At 30.5% G+C, this 18,114-nt stretch overlaps 1 protein-coding gene across 1 annotated transcript in view; it reads right to left on the bottom strand.

Annotated features, from left to right (window-relative positions):
* Positions 1-7,026: 7,026 nt before the first annotated feature.
* Positions 7,027-18,114, bottom strand: part of LOC107450121 (CD9 antigen) — a 77,926-nt gene continuing 66,838 nt past the window's right edge. The window contains exons 3-7 of the mRNA XM_021147449.3: positions 14,574-14,648; positions 14,134-14,232; positions 13,717-13,926; positions 12,261-12,344; positions 7,027-10,164 (exon numbers count right to left, since the gene is read on the bottom strand). Of these exons, the coding sequence (XP_021003108.1) occupies positions 10,105-10,164; positions 12,261-12,344; positions 13,717-13,926; positions 14,134-14,232; positions 14,574-14,648 (528 nt within the window). The 3' untranslated portion in view covers positions 7,027-10,104. The remainder of the gene's footprint in view (positions 10,165-12,260; positions 12,345-13,716; positions 13,927-14,133; positions 14,233-14,573; positions 14,649-18,114) is intronic.

Genomic DNA, 18,114 nt, shown 5'->3' with positions numbered 1-18,114 from the left:
AGATCTGGTGATCTGGCAGGCCAAGGAAGAGTTTGACAAGCTTGCAGACAGTTCATAGCAACACGTGCCGTATATGGTCTGGCATTGTCCTGCTGAAAAACCAGCCCAGGGCGCTGCAAAAGGAACGGTAGCAAAACAGGTCTTAGGATTTCGTCGACGTACCGCTGTGCAGTAAGTGTACCTCTAATGACGACCAAAGGGGACCGAATGTCAAAGGAAATGGCACCCCCAGACCATAATGCCTTGTTGAGGGCCGGTGTGGCGTGCAATAGTGAAGGCAGGATCCCCCCTCTGCCCCGTGCGTCTCCAAACACGTCTTCGATGATCGTCAGGACACAGTTGGAAGCGGGATTCATCGCTGAAGACTATACGTCCCCAGTCGGCATCATTCCAGCCATATCTGTTCAAAACATTCATGCATACGAAATTTCAAAGCAATCGGATGATTGCTTCTTGGTGCGTCATTTTTTTTTTGTTATAGAGTGTTGTTTGAAAGTATTTCGAAAGAGTGCCACCTTGGTGGTAGGGCTATGATTATCATTGTCTACAATTAGTTCAATTTTGAAGATGTTATTGAAGTTAGCGGCTTTGCAGTTTAATGGTTCTTTATAAAATTTGGTTTTTCTTTCCTCTAAAAAATCTGTGATTGGTTTAATTTTTAGAACTCTTCTAAGGCCTTCATTTTCCTTACAAATCAGGGGGCACCGGTCATCTTCTTTAAGCAAATCCCCTTCCAGGATGAAGGAAGAATTATTTAGTGACGCAGCACTCTCCCCCTTCAATGAACGAGAAGTCAGACTCTTTGTTGGACGAGAATGTTTCACGAGACTGAGAGGTGAAATCGCATTTTAGTGCTGTACGAACCTTGACGGTGCGTACTGAAGCAATTTGTTTGTCGAATCAAGGCGAACTACTAAACGCGACGAAGTTGTATAGTGATGCGATCTGTCGAGAAAGAAGATAATCGCGTTACGTGTACGCGTGACCATGCAAGGCTGCCACTGAGGTAAGACTCCAAAAATAGTCGCCTTAGTTGCCTCAGATATGTGAAAAAGTCTCCAAAATAGTTGACCGAGACATAAAATAATTTCCCTTAAATATCAATACTATCTTACAATATTTATACTTAATCTAAAATAAATATCTACTTAATATACCGGGTGATCAAAAAGGCACTTTTTAAAACCGTTTAATTTTTAAACTATTTTCAATAAAACGATGCGGTTTGCATTGCACAGAAATGTTCAAAAACCAGGAGGATTTTCTAAATAATGAAAAAATTTATATTTGTATTAGATTTATTTTTGACTAAACGATGGTGTTGCAGTTGAGCTGCAATTGATGGCGTTGCGTTGCTTATAAAATTATATTACAATTTATTTTAAACAATAAAAATGCATTAAAGCTATTAAATGTGTTTCCCATCATTAAGAAAAGCAACCGTCAGACGATGGAAGACACACTGCACACCTTTAAATAGCATTTCAGAGGGTATGGTATACCTAAAACATGGTGGCGTTTAACCTCTTTCAACTGGGTTAAAGACGTTGCCCGATTTCAGCATACTTGTGACTTTAAATAGACCCACAACCGACTGTCACAAGGTGTAACATCTAGAGACCTTGGGGGCCATTCGTGTGAAAAAGGACAGGGTTGTCTCCGAATGTCGACCTCGGAAGTGTCTTGACAGGACATGCGGAGGTGCTCCCTCCTACATAAATATTACTGAATGAAGTGTTTGCTTTTTTGGAAATAAAGGATGATTATATTTTTATTAGCGTTTCATATCACCTGTGACATGAACTATTAGAAATGTGTCACCGTCGAAGAAAAAAGGACCAGTGATAAATGATGCGGTAAATCTGCACCAAACTGTCACCTTTATGTCATGAAGCGGTTTTTCGACGATACTGTGTGGAATTTTGCTTGCCCATATGCTACAATCGTGTGTGTTAACACTTCCACTTAGTGTAAAGTGTGCCTCGTCTGTCCACAAAACATTTAAAAACCAAACTGAATCCTCCTCCATTTGCAAAAGAACACATTTAGAAAAATATTGGAATTTTGTTAAAGCAGTTGGTTGAAGTTCTTACACGGATTGCATTTTATACGGGTACCTTTAGCTTCCATAACAAATTCCAGTTAGTCATGTAATAGCACGAGCATTGCATTCACCGTATGGTCCCGCAGTGAACTGATCGTAAAGACACGGTTCCTAGTCAATCACTGCATAGGAACCGAGGGTGCGTGGTATCGGTTCTCGTTGAACTGTTCTACCGTAAAGTGCTCGACTTCACCCGCAAGTCGTAGGTCTACCAAAGTAGGGGAGTCGTCCCTTCTGCAGAAAATCAAAATTGCGATGGCATGTCTTCGGATCATCCACAGAGACGTTTCCCAGACCGTCGTCAAAAGCCCATTGTGCAGCTGTAGTTGTGACGTAAATGAAGTGAAGAAAATAAAGTCATGAGAACTCCCCCAGACACCCGTCTCGCTTCGTGGCGGGTTCTATGGCTACGAGGAAAGGTCACTTCGAATAGGGGTGTGGGGTGAATAGTTTTGTCTTAATCTTAGTCGTCGTGAGTAAACCAATCGACACCATCTTTCCTCCATTTCACAACTAATAGAAATGTGCTCTCGCTTGTTACCATAGAAGGAAACTGCTCCAGATTTTCAGTCTGGGGGAGTTCTCCTCAAAGCCGCACTATACCTACATTCCCCTTATGCTGAAGATATCGATCATCTGTCTGCATCTTGTTTCCCGACCATCAACAGATATTAGGGCCTCCCATTTTTTTTCTACGATCTTCCCCAAATGAATTCGTTTTCTCGATTTTTTTTAATCAGAGCCCTCAGTCCTGGCAGGGTCATTAGCTCTATCTTTTATTAACACCCGTACCTAGAATTTTTTTTCTTTTTAATGGCGGGCACTTGGAACTATTTTCCATTGGCCTCAGAAAGTGCCAGAACTGCTACCCTCTTCTCGTTAACCAGTGGGCACCTGGGGCGAAGTCACGGCGGTGGAGCAGCGTCTCCCACGTCACACAACCACAAATCCTTTTATAGGGCGGGTCACACTCACACACAAAGTATAAAGGACATAGAACGCAAAGAGAGAGAAAGAAACATCCATGCCCAGAGCGGGATTCGAACCCGCATCCACTGGCACCACAGTCAGGCACGCTAACCGCTCGGCCACCTAGAACTAAATTTGTGGATTCTTCATTTTTGTTGTTGTAGTTAATTTACGTCGCACTAGACCTGAGCTGCACAATGGGCTATTGGCGACTGTCTGGGAAACATCCCTGAGGATGATCCGAAGACATGCCATCACAATTTTAATCCTCTACAGAGGGGATGGTACCCCCACTTTGGCAGCCCGACGACCTGCGCGCGAAGTCGAGCACTTTACGGTAGAACAGTTTAACGAGGACCAATACCGCACACCCACGGTCCCTACGCAGTCTAATCCAAGTGGTCACCCACCCGCACACGGACTGCAGCCAGTGATGCTTGACTTCGGTGATCTGCTGGGAACCGTGTCTTAACGATCAGTCCACTGCGGGACTCTTCATTTTTGTAAAACAATTTTACTAAAGAAGATTTATCAGGCAAAGACAACGTGTCTTAACCCAAAAATTAAAGATAAAATTTTATTGAAATTCGTTTTTCAGTTTCTTGTATCTTCGAAAATCGCTAGCGTAGAAGCGTTTTTTAAAAGCAATATCCAAATTACAACGTTAGAGCAAAGATAATGCGCAATTAATTCATCTGCTTTAACTTACGCGTGATAAAATTGTATTTTACATTAAACACATTGAATAGCTATAGTAGTTAAACACATTGAATAGCTATAATAATACTTTTATTGTTTAAAATAAATTGTAATTCTGGATGGTTGATCGTGTAAAGCTGAGCACAGATGGCGCTATGGGAGAGGGGTTAAAATTCGTCTTAAGTTTTCCATGTTACTATTTCCGATTGATTTTTACGCCTAAACTTGAAAAAGTGTGCCATCCAATATTATTATACTAACAATGTTTACAATATAACGCATTCTTTCTATTTAAGTCCCGCAGTGGACTGATCGTAAAGACACGCCGTAGAACACCGAAAGCAAGCACCACTAGCTGTGGTCAGTAAGCAGGTGGGAGACCACTTTGATCAGCCTGCGTAGGGAACGAGGATGCGCGTTGTCGGTCCTCGTTGAACTGTTCTACCGTAAAGTGCTTGACTTCACGCACAGGTCGTCGGGCTACCAAAGCAGAGGAGCCATCCCCCCTACAGAGGATCGAAATTGCGATGACATGTCTTCGAATCATCCGCTGGGATGCTTCCCAAACCGTCATCAACAGCCCATTGTGCAGCTCTGGTGCGACGTAAATAAAGTACCTATCTTTCTATTTAAATTTCAACGATACAAACAACAAATGAATTCGGAACACTTTGCAAGTATGCTATGATGCAACCCAAAAAATATCAAACGTTGGTATTTTACACAAATATAGCCAAATGAGGGTTGTTGTTGTTAATTTACGTCACTCTAGAGCTGCACAATGGGCTATTGGCGACGGTCTGGGAAACATCCCTAAGGATGATCCGAAGACAAGCCATCACAATTTTGATCCTCTGCAGAGGGGATGGCACCCCCGCTTCGGTAGCCCAAAGACCTGCCCGCGAAGTCGAGCACTTTACGGTAGAACAGTTTAACGAGGACCTATACCGTACACTCTCGGTCCCTACGCAGACTGATCCAAGTGTTCTCCCTTCAGCACACTGGCCAAATGAGGGACAACATTCCAAACCTTACACTTTATTTGTGTTGATATAAATTTTCTTAAATTTGTTTTAGGCTCACCAGTTAGAATTCGTAAATTACAGGAAATTCTTAAGAATGGTAAATTTCGCGTAAATTTAATTATAACACAAGCGGAGAAATACACCAGAAGTTTTCAAACTTTCTTCCGGTTTCAGGAAGCTTGTTATTGTTTACAGTCAACCATTATTAATTTTATAAGTTTCTTTATTCAACTGTACCGCCATCTCTTAGTCAAAAATGTAACTAAAAGGAAATATATTTGCAGAAAAAATTTGCATGCATGTACAGTACTACATAAAACTTTTTAAGAGAGATATGATTGTAACTATATAAAAAAAAAATTTCAATTATCCAAGCCAAAAATAATAATAAAAATTTTGCCAAAAATTATAAACTGCACTGTGTTAAATAAAAATTGAATAGAGTAGACTAAAATTATTGGAAATTACATAGTTTTTTTTTTTTCAATTTTTTTTTTTTTTTTTCTAAATACTTATTTTACTCCAGGATTTTTGGAAAGTAGTTAACTGTTTAAGTTTCTCATACATTCATTTCAGCAGACATCATTTAAATATAGTTAATAATTGTTATTTGCTCCTAAAACAACCCATTTTTTCCCCCCAAGATAAACATTTTTCCTCAATATCCAACAGATTTTTTCTTACTTTTCTTCAATGAAGTGTTTGAAAACTGTTATGTACCCGAATGTGAAATTTGAATATTTTACTAACAAGAATTTTTATTATAGATATGGGCTGAAATATGGGCTGTTTACTTTTTTTTAAATTGTCAGATGATAATAAAATAAGTCAATGTTGACCATCATATTATGGATGGAAAAGGATAGAGTAATGATGCAATCTAACTCTTGTCAGTAAGGTGGATGAATAAGTAGTGAGGTGTTCAATAAAATCTTAATAAAGTATAAAAAATAAATAAATCTAAAATTCAGGAATCCTCAAAATAATGCCAATTCTGTAGCTTAATTCATTTTTAAAAATTTGTTTAGAGGTACAGGCATAGAATAATTGTTAGAATAGTAGAGCTCATGCTACAATGATAATCAGAAAAATGATCTTATGTCAAAAAGGTCCCGAGTTCGAATACCGGTCAGAGCATAAATGCTCTTTTCTTCTCTCTGTACAATCTGTCTTTCTTACTGCAGGAGCAATGTTGGCCCCAATATGATGCCCCTGAAAGATTAGTCAACTCAGCTGCTCTTTTGATACCAGAATGATGATAGCCAGTAGATATGAGTGTGAAAAAATAGCAGAGGTCATTTTCACAGAATAAAGTATGCATGGAATACATACACCGAATAAAGAATATATGGGCCCTGCATGAACAGTAAAATATGTAATTTAAATAAATATTACAATAAATAATATCTTTAAAAAATAGCTAGGAATGAAAGAAAAATAGCGATCTTTGGGTAAAAGTACGATAAAACTAAAAAGAAATTTAATATATTTTATCTTATTAATAACATTTCACATGTAGTCACTTAAATAACCAAGTTTGAAATACTATTATCATTATTTATTATTTCTAAAAACAATTCTTAAAATTTTGCTATTAAAAAGGGGTTAAGGACACTTTTATGAACTAAACATCCTAGGCATATTTAACTATATTTTCTTTCTTATGACGTTAAATTAATTTCTTTACATTTTATATTAATATGCAACTGTCAAAAACAAACTCCAAGGGGTTTGAAGATTATTTCCTATAATAGTCCATTGCTGCCGCTTATTTCAGTGGCATGAAACTTTCCTTTGTAATTGCATTGGTCAAATGCAAATAAAAACAATCTTATTTGTAACTAAATTAACACACTCATGAAAATATTGCTATTGGTAATTATCCAGATATATATGATGAAGATTATATTATCATTTTCAACATTAACAGCAAGAGATGATTTATCATGGGAAGGAACATTATCCTGATGATAAAAAAAAATATGGACATTTCCCAATTTACTATCCAGTTTAAATTATTAATTAAAATTTTTGCATTCATAGAAGTATATACGACAGAAACATAAAAATACATAAGTTTGACGCTAACTTTTTAATAAAACTTGATAAAATAAAGATTTTTGCAATAAAACAAAAAAAATTAAGTACTAAATATCAAGGAAATAAAACTAGAGTACATTTTGAGCAATATAAAGATGAGTTACAAGAAAAGAAGAAAACAAACAAAACAAAAAGAAAATGGTTCATTTTATTTACATACGTTTACGTCATAGGCTATATACAGTAAACATATGCTTCATTATTTTAATTACAGGATGGCACAATGAACGAAGCATTTACAAAAGGCACAAAAAATGCATTCATGCTCAAGAGATTGCAATAATAAAAATATCATTTTAAAAAGTAAAAATTGCTGTTACTTACAAATGCAATATAAAAAATGAATTTCAAATTTATTTATTTTTTACATTCAAAATTTTTTCTGACATTTTTTTTTAACAATAAAATGTTTTTATAAACATTCAATATTTTAACATTATTAACATAGAACATTACAACATTTTTTTACACATTATTCGATGTTAAAGTGAAACATTTTACACTAAAACCTACCGTCAAAGGTTTTCAATAACAAATATAAAAATACATAATATTAATCAATATTTTAAGACATATACTGTTTTCTAATTTTTAAGCATTACTACATGAATAGTATGTCTAGTTTCCAATATTGCATATTAACTCAAATTTTGGCTATCAATATTCTTTTAACCCTTAATAACTAAACATTAATAGATAATTTTACACTTAAATATCCTGTTATATTGAAAAATGTTTAACTTCATGACACAAATTTCAGATTCATAAAATTTCTAAGAATAAATCGCATATTGCAATCTCTCTTGCTCTGAGAATAAAATTAACTGTTTTAATATTATAATATTCAATATATACATCAGTATTATACAGGCCATTTAGGTCTAGCAAAACCAATAAATAAGTCATGCTGGTAATTAACCTACACTTTCAGATCATCCCATCTGTTGTTTACAAAGTTAATTCATAGTTATGCTTTTTTTTTAAAAAAAATAATAACAGGGTAATTATAAGAAAAAAATGTAATTAAAATTAGCACATAACAAAAGAAATTTTAATATGGTATTATAAAATATTCCATGTAAATACTAATAGACTATACATTATTAAAACATATGTTTTAAATTGACTTTTTTGTTTTAAATTATGCATCATATGGGATATTGCATATCAAAATATGCTATATCATCAATAAAGGAATTTCAAAAACATCTAAAACAGCAAGTCATTTTAACAAGTGAAAAATTTATAGAATACACACATAAGTTTTGAAGCTATAAAAAATGGAATAGATTGAACATAGTGTAGGTGATTTCCACAAATAACTGTAAAAGATGCTTCCTTGAACACATTTTAATGGTATAACACAATTTCAATTTGATATATATTTATCAGAATTTAATAATCAGCACAACAGTTTTTAATAGTAGTACGGTATAACCTCAAAAATCCAAACTGCTTCAGAGTTTTGAAGGTCAAAATGTTTTGGATTTTAGATGTTACTTAAGTCGAAAGAGATGTTAAAGTTACAAACCCAAAATTATATTTTAAAAAATTCGTTTTACACCATCATAAACTGAAATGGATTTAAGTTCATTTTTTAGCAATTACTTAACAAACTATCAGTTTTTAAAATTTTGATATTTTATAACGATACTTGAATCGTAAACTTTGAATTTGAGTAATTACTTTCCCCTCTACTCAAGGAGATTTCATCATAAATTTATGAGATCGGTTGAATTTTATTCAATGGTAATTTTGACACTTTTTTTTTCTTTTTAAATCCAGATGAGATTTAAGTAGTAGGATAATATAGGACAAGCACATTTGAGTAAGTAGTAGGATAAGCACATTTGAGTAATCCCTTTTCTGGACAAGCTCAATTCACAATTTCCATGAAAATCCACATTTTAAGGAATTCTTGCAATGTATTGCCACATAATTTTTACACGACACACGAATGTTGGCATATTACCTCAATTTTAAAATTAATTCAGCTAGTTTTTTTCGCCTAACAAATTGAAAATAAATTTTCAGATTTTTGAGGTTATGCTGTATTTTGAATATAATAGGGATAAAATTCTCAAAAAAAGAAACACATAAAATATTTTTTACTGTAAATTAAATAGTGAACTAGATTAACTAAATTTCTTGTGCAACGCAAAACTGCAAAATTTTCAACTTTCATCACCATTTATTTATAATATGAAACAAAAATAAGGAACATAAAAATATATTTCACTGTTAAGTACATAAAATTCTCAACTCAATGAGGAAAAAAAAAAAATTTGTGGAACACAAAATTTCAATATGTACAATTTTCAACACTATCTCTATATATTCTTCTTAACAATTTAGAAATTATTAAACTTTAAAGAGATGGTATATTTCAATATGAATGTTATATTTAATATTCTCATATTTTAATACATAATTTTTACTGTTAAAAAAATTAAAACTATAACTTTTAAAATTTTAATATCATGTAGTAGAGTTTAACGACTGTTTAAAATATGCATAGTTATTTTAATTATCTAGAAAAATATTCTTAGTCAAATACAATATAATAGTTTCATCAAAGTCAAAACAATTCAAAACTGAAAACATACATTTCGACCGTACTAACTGATCATTTTTAAGACAAATTAAAATATCTCACATTTTATCTTATACAACTTAACAATTAATGTTAAATCGAAAATTTACAATTAAGATTTAAATCACTGTAAAAAAAATTATCAAACATAAATTTTATTATAATTCAAATCATTATATAAATGTTATTTAAAATGAAAATAAGATTACTAATATAGCACTTCATACACACTCTTCCTTCTATAACTTTAAAATCGATGAGAAAATAGTTATCACTAAAAGATCTTAAAACTATGAGCAGTTATAGGAAAAGTCTAAAAACTTTTTCTTCTTCTAAAAAATAGGAAATTTCAGAAGAAAATGTAGAATTAGAGGGATGATTTTTGGATACTGCTTTTCATAACATTAAATGTTGAATAACAGTACAAAATTGACTTTTTGGTAATGAAGAACAAGAATCTTTTTCTTTTTGATCCATAAAAACAAGGTGCAATTGTATGTGATTGGTCCATTTTATACAACGTGAAATAATGTTTTACCTTGTTCACTATTGTGGAATAAACAATAAACTGTACATAATTCTTCAACTTGGATTTAAAAAAATGAAATAAGAGATCACTCATCATCGCTTCGAATGGCACAGCACAAAGCCATAGAGAATATCAGACCCAGAACCTGGATAAAATATTATATTATCAATTCGACATATTATTAAGTATTATTTTAGTTGACTACAATAATTCACAGATGTGATCATACATAAATGAGTTTCCCATAGACAATCACACATTGCATGAAGTTTTTAAACATTCGCATGCACATCTAGGGCAATCTGATGTAATGTGAATGGCCTCTTGTAATTATGACTATTTTAGACAGAGATGAATTGTGTGCACTGAATTGTCCTGCCATAGTATATAACTACAAACTGCTGAACAAAAATCACTTAATAAACATAAAAAATTACATTACTTTTTTTTTAAAAAAAAACCTAATAAATACACTCAATCTTTAATTTTACTGAGAGTTAGAGCAGTAAAGTGTTAAATTAACTTGTCGAAATAAAAAGGTAAAGATAGAAACTTAAATTAAACAAAGTAAATTAAATATTTCAACTTTTTAGATAATTAATAAGATAAGGATTAAAAAATTGCAATAAAAGTCAGTGCTATTATTTGTATAACTCTTTAGCTATCAATTTCTTACAGACTCATTCTCTTTTACATTTATTTATTTCCTACTGCTCATTTTTTATGCTTTTCCTCATCATTTTTCGTTACTATATTGTGTGAAGATGATGCTATAGAGAAGTAATAATTCCCTACTATTTTTCCACTGTGCATTTTCCCGACTATAGAAGTGACATATTTTTGTATAATTTTCTTAAATTTTACTAAAAATAGGTTCCTGACCTATGAAGTTTCTACAAACATAATATTTACTATAGATGTTATAAAAAAAAATTTCCATCACAAAAAATGTAACATAATATTTTAAATAATTCAGAATTTTGTAGCCCACAAAGTTCCGAAAAAGTTATTTAATCTGTGATTTTTTTTTCATGTGGCATTACCATATATAAACGTAAAACTTCTAAAAAACTTCTTACTTATAAAACATCTTGGTCAAAAAATTTGTGAAATATGTACTACTTTATATTGATTATCAAAAGTGTATAGTGCAATAACATATGAAAGTAACATTAAGTCCCACATGCATTCAATAAGTTAAAGGATGCATTTAAAATAAGTTTTTCTTAATTTATTTTTGAAAGATACAATAAAGTCATTAATCACAGAGTTCTCGTTTGATAATTTAATACTTTTTTTTGCAATGTAAATCATCTCTTGGGATGAAATAAAACATGCAATATTCATGTATTCACAACTCATCTACTGTATTTTTATTTTATTTTTTTAACTTAGCGTTATCTAAATGCTCATGCTATTAATTGAAAATACCTATCTGGAAATAGTGTATTATGTATTTTGAATGTGTTCTTCACTTGTCAGCTTTCACTTAAGTACAGCATTCTTTTTTTAAAATTAGTCTAGTACTCTTTTAGGTTTGAGTGAATATTTGTGGTATTTTTGGAGACTCATAATATAACAACTTGGCGTTACAATAATCATTTTTATTATGATAGCATCTTTATATTGTCAATTGTATAGAATAAATTTAAATGCTTTCTTTTACCAGGATAACCATATAACCCATTTACAAGGATTACCATATATGTATGAGTTAACTTTTCAAAACCCCATAATTTTATGAATATCAGACAGGTCGACTTATATTCCAATAATATAGTACTTTATAAAAAATGAGTAGATAAGAATAACACTGTATCAATTTACCCCTTTCAAAAACTATTTTTAATATGTTATATACAAGAAATGTTGCATTTTCTCTAATAAAATTATCTTACATAAATTTTTTTTTTTGAAAAATTATTTAAATTGCGATCAGGAAGCAATGAAATCAACCTTCAAGTGACGTCAAATATGGTAAGATACTTTGATTAACTGGTCACATCACAGTCTTTGTTAATGCATCTTTCCTTAAATGGGCACTTTATAGCATCTTTATTTGAGGACGAATGCATCATATCCAAAAAGAATAATTTAAAATATTTTTAACTTGAAAAATTTTTATGTTTATTTGTTTTTTCAACAGTCGACTTATACACCCATCATATCAGAAATTTGGGGTTGACTCATACAAGTGAACGTAAAAACCAGGATGTACGGTAAGACTAAAATGATACTTACTTGAATAACACCGACGCCAATACCAATTCCTATCATTATTATCATATTTTCTTCAAAATATCTTTGCAAACGAGGAACACAGCCCTAATAAGAAAATTACCATGATCAATTTTAACATAGCATTTGTTAACAATAAATACACTAACCATTATATTAGTACATACTGTACCTAATTTATATTTATAGTACATACTATACTTAGTACATATAAATATAAATCATAAAGAAAACTAAGGACTCATTAGCTTTCTCAATGCTTTGCCAAGCCTAAGTTATAAAATATTAATATTAAAAATTTTGTGAGAAGATTTTCTGAAGGCCTCCTTAGCTATGCCAATGCACCATGGTTTTATTTTGTTCATTTACAATAAATTAATAAGTAATGTTAATCTGTGGAAACTGAACTAGTAAAAAATAATTATAAAACACATTAAATAATGTTTTTTTTTAAAAAATAATAATTTGGGAAAAAATTTCCAGGGAATTATTTAAATTAATTTAAACATTAAAAGATTTAAAATACATAATATATTATTTTTATATGATAACTAGCAATCATAAATAATGCTGCTAAATATTAAGGTATAAAACTTTAAAATTTCAGAGGGACTCTTCCAATCAACGGGGATATAAGACTACAAAAAGTTAAATGTATATAATATTAGTGCATAATCTTTGCAAATTTGAAATGTTGCAAAGATGTCTTCAGATAAAAGGTTTTAATTCAGTTACTTACATTGTTACTTATATACTTGGTTACTTGCATTTAATAAATTTAAAAAATTGATATACAACAATGGTGGTCATTTTCATGGTACACAATTGTTGTTGATGTTTTTTATAACTTTTTGCTAACATAACAGTAGTTTTTATTTACGTTGTTTTTAATGCCACTTGTCAATAACAGGAAGCCTGCTTGGTGAAACTAAGAGTATTTAAGGCAGATGGGGAGTTTATTTATTTTTGGATGGCGCCATCTATGGCTAAAAATATGACTTCAGCCGCACGCACATTCATAAGGTGCCTCCATTCATACATCCACAAATTATAATTTCGACTCGAACCAGAAACTATCAATATCCAATTCAGTACTCTCCGAGGTATTGATTTGTTATGGGAACATGGAGATTTAGGGTGCACCAATCACCATTTACTACATGGGGAGTCTTCGGCCACCAGGGATCCAGCTCACAACCTCTTGGACAGGGCAAAGCACACCTACCAACCAGGCTATCCCAGCCTTGCTCTTATTTATTTATCATACTAATGTTGTTGTTTTTTTTTTAAATTTAAATTTTTAAAAGCATGTTTTGTTAAATATATCAATTCACACTTTCACAATTCTCAGAATAATTATTTTTTTGTAAAAACATTTTAAAAATAGTGTCAATAAATTTTAAAACATACAACTTATTCATAAGAATGAGAAAGAAAAAATAAGTCATAAAAAACTTACTTCAGTATAAATACCATCAAACGACTGACCAGAAAATTTAATCTTTCGATGAAACTCGCATTCATCTGGATTTTTACTTTTGCAGCACGTTGGTGGTACACTATAATACCCTATAGTTTTCGATATACCAACTTCCACAGCACTATTGTCCTTACTATTCAGACGAGACTGTGCCCAATCTCTCGGTTGTATAGCACCACAACAATGAAGCTAAATAAGTAATTTTGAAATAAAATTACAGTTTAAAAAGTAAGATATTGATTTGAAGGAATTTATCAGCTATATTATTCAGAGTAACAAACATTAAAAAAAAAAAAAATCTTTAATACTAGTTTTATTTATTTTACTATGTAAAAAATTTGAAAAGGTTTTTCTTTATAATAAATAAAATAGAATGAAACTGAAAAGTAAATTTACATCATGCTGGACAGCATCAATGGTGTTTTCCACAGATTTAGATGCACCATATTCATCTTTAACCATTTTAGTTACTTGATGTTCAATTATTTTATTCACCTGAAAAGAAAAAAAAAATAACATCAGAGAAGTATTTGAAAAAATAATGTAGAAAAACAATAAAGGCTTTATATTTCAAAAGGATATTAATTTTTCACAAGTTTAACTAAGTCAAATTTTAAAGCTTATTTTTGGTGAATCTTAAGAGATTTATGAGTAAAAATCATCAAACCAAAATTTAAATTGCTTATTGCACGTTTTTTTTTTTAATTTTTTTTTATAATCGTTAAATTTTTAAGCCTCCAACACGGGAATAACTGATACTTATCTCTAAATGTGCAGTTAGTAGGAGAGCTAAAAAGATGTTAACGTTATCACAGAAAAGAAAAAGAATAACAAACCTCATCTTTGTACATCCAAGCCCACACGCCACCAGTTATTTCAGCAGCAAATATCACCAAAAGAAAGATGAAGAACTAAAATTAAAATTTCTATAATTAAAGCAAATACCATAAACGGATGTTCACATTTTTTAAAGAACACATATTTTACTAATATTATCAATAACAGATGGAGCCACCACTGTTGTAACTATAATGGAAATATTAGGTCTTTTTTTTTTTAAATATAACATCAACAGATGGAGCCACCATTTGAAATGAAACATAAAAGGTTAAAAAAGCGAAAACAAAAATCGGAATAAAATAAAAAATATTTATATTTACTTATTTAGAGTTTTTATCAAAATGTAGGTTAGTTATTATGAAAAAAATTAAAAAAAAAACATTCCTTTCAATTACATTATCGTTAATTAAGTTAAATCGCGTTCAATAAATGTTGTGGTAATGTTTGGTACTGCACTATGTTTAACATTTCGACACAGCCTACTCATTACATATCGAATCTTTCCAGTCGTACAATTTTATACTAGCCTAAAAATAAAAGTAACGAAAATAAAATAGTTAAAAATATCTTATGGCTTCTTACATTTAATTTTATTAAAACTGGTTCCAGAAAGAAAAAAAAAATATCGATTTATTAAAGACCATAAACATTTTCTCTTAAAATGTTATTACACTTATTAACCATATTTTTATTTCTATTTGTTTTCAAACTCTAAAATCGACGTCTATAAATACATAAAAATTTCCATACTACCTTATAATTAAATTTATTTCTATTAATTTCTTAATTATAAAAAAACAATACATAAAAATATGCTTTTATTCAAAACGAGTATATTCATGTGTAGCTTTGATTATGCAATTAAAAAATAAAATAGAGCGTAACTCAAAATATTGAAATTGCAATAAAAAAAATATAATGTAGAAAAATAAGGAAAATCGTTGCATTTACTTTTTCGTAAATAAAGGAATCCATTAGAAAAAGCTATTAAAAATGGCCATTTTAGAACAAAAGGATTTCGCAGAATTCCTTTTTTAATTTCTGCATTTAAACAAATCCTTTATTAATAAATTCAGTTAAAAGTCTTTCTTATCAGTTTTGTTGTCTTTCAAAAAATACGCGAAACTGCCAATTAAAAGCAGTTAACTAAAAACTCACATTCATATAATTACATTTTTAATTCATATGCTCGTTGTTAGATTAATGCTTTTTCAAATAATTATGTAACATTCATCATCATACATGTTTACAAATGATATTATCGTATATGGAAATCAAATCAAATATAATTACAACTTCCCGTGAGTTAGATACAACTTTTTTAATTGTTTAACATACTGAGTTGTCATGAAAATTTTCTTCCCCCCTCTTTTTTTCCCCTTAATTAACATAAATTTTTCATGATCTTTTTGACGCTTGTTAGAAATGAAATTGTTTCGCTATATTTGGCATAGATATTTTTAAAATAAATAATTGAATAAAATGATATTTTTTTTTAAAAAAAATTATAAGTTTTGTTTGACAGCATTGGTAGTCAAATAGTTTTTATGGTAAGGCCTTTTTTATAAATGACCGAAATCGACAATCAGAGGTGGAGACGGGGGGGGGGATTCATAATTTTCATTAATCAATTTTTGCAAAATGATAATGGACAATTAACTTGTTCTGCAGTATCTTTTGAAACAGGCAAAAAGCAATGAGACCTTGACTAATCAGAATTTGAAAGGAAAAAAAAAGCGTGCAGTATTTTAGATTCTCCATTTATTTATTTTTTATTTAATCATTTATTTATCGACAAAATAATACCAATACAATTCAGGAACCTTTTTTATTTTATTATAAAGTACAATACATTTGACTGTCAATATATTTCATATACTGTTTTTAGATTTTTGATAAATTTTTTTCTGCGTGATTAACGCTAAAAAAAATTTTTAAGCATGAAAACCGGTTTTCATTAGTTTAAATAAAAGTAATTTCTAAAAAATTGAAAAACAGCACAATATTAAATTACTTACTCAAAACTACTAATCGTATAATTTTATTGCTTTATATTTTTGAGAAACTACTGCGGTTCCCAATTTTTTCGGCAGCGGAATCCAAAATGTTCGAACTTTCAGCGGAACCCCAAAACGTTATAAAAAATTTTACAAGCAATTGTGAATATATTAATCAACGAACGACTAGTTATCTGATCAATATCAAATAATTGACGGAAAATTAATCGAATATAAATTTCTTTAAAGGGTTTCGTAACTGATAATTAAATGTTTATTTTAATCATAGATGGCAAAAAAAAACTTTTGGAATTCTTGTTACCTTTCTACGAAACCCTTGGGTTCCACGGAACACTATTTGGGGACCACTGGTTTATAAACAAAAGTTTCTTAAAGGTAAAAAAAAAATTTATAAACGAAAATTACAAATTTAACCTAAAATCAAAGCTAGTAAAAACATTAAATGTTTCAACAAGAAAACCGAAACTGTTTCAATAGACCAAAAGTGTGTCACTGAGATGTTAGAAATATTTTAATAATTTCATTTTAGGAAGCGCGCTTCCTCCTCTGTATTATCTGAATATGTGACGTGCTAAGCTTTCAAAATGGGTCACACACATATACTATTATAACGATAAATTAAAAGAATTTCTTTCGATACAATTCTTTAAATTGCATATTTTTAAATGTCGTCTGGTACAGGTGATAGTAGATAGAACAACAAGTAACTTGTTTGAAAGGAATAAAAAACTGTTTTGCAGATTATCAGCTGTTAATGATACAGATAATTTGATGAAGTTGCAATGTTAATAGAATACCGCAAAAGATTATCAGCTGTTAATGATACAGATAATTTGATAAAGTTGCATTGTTAATAGAATACTGCAAAAGATGAAGTTTTTTGAAATTTCGAAAATGAAATGACAATTTATTTATACCATGCAGCATAGCTAGAGTACGTGTCATACAAATAAATAAATATAACTTTTCTGTTTAAACAATTCGCAACTTTAAATATAAAAATAACAAGTGATACTACTAAAACGTTTAAAGAAGTTTTATGCATGGTATTCTGTAAAGAACGCCTTTAATATTTATTTTAATAATTCTTGACAAAAATGAAGTCAAAAGAATATAAAAATTAGGAGTCACAAATTAATATTAAAACAAGGAAGAAATAAAGGGGCTATCGAAATCTAACAAAACACTATTGAAGAAGGCTGAACTGAAAACATAAAAACCACTTTGATTTCGAGAGGAAAATTGAAGGTGTTTCCAATAATCGCCTTTTAAAACCTCTCTGTTTCTTTCAGCAATCAAGCATTTTTCAGTGTTGTTAGTCTCCCTTTCCTCAGTAGTGATTATTTAGAATTCGATAGTGTGTCTTCTTAAGTTAAATATTAATTTGCGATTCGGAATATATATGTTTTTTTTTTACTTCATTTTTGACAACGATCCTAAAATTACGTTTTCATAAAGGCCATATAATTAGTATTTCGTATATTGCCATCTTGGCGAACGAAGAGCACGAACAAGAGCT

This window comes from Parasteatoda tepidariorum, chromosome 3, assembly GCF_043381705.1.
Source record: "Parasteatoda tepidariorum isolate YZ-2023 chromosome 3, CAS_Ptep_4.0, whole genome shotgun sequence".
In the NCBI taxonomy this organism is placed as follows: domain Eukaryota; kingdom Metazoa; phylum Arthropoda; class Arachnida; order Araneae; family Theridiidae; genus Parasteatoda; species Parasteatoda tepidariorum.
This window is presented reverse-complemented; position numbering and strand designations above follow the sequence as displayed.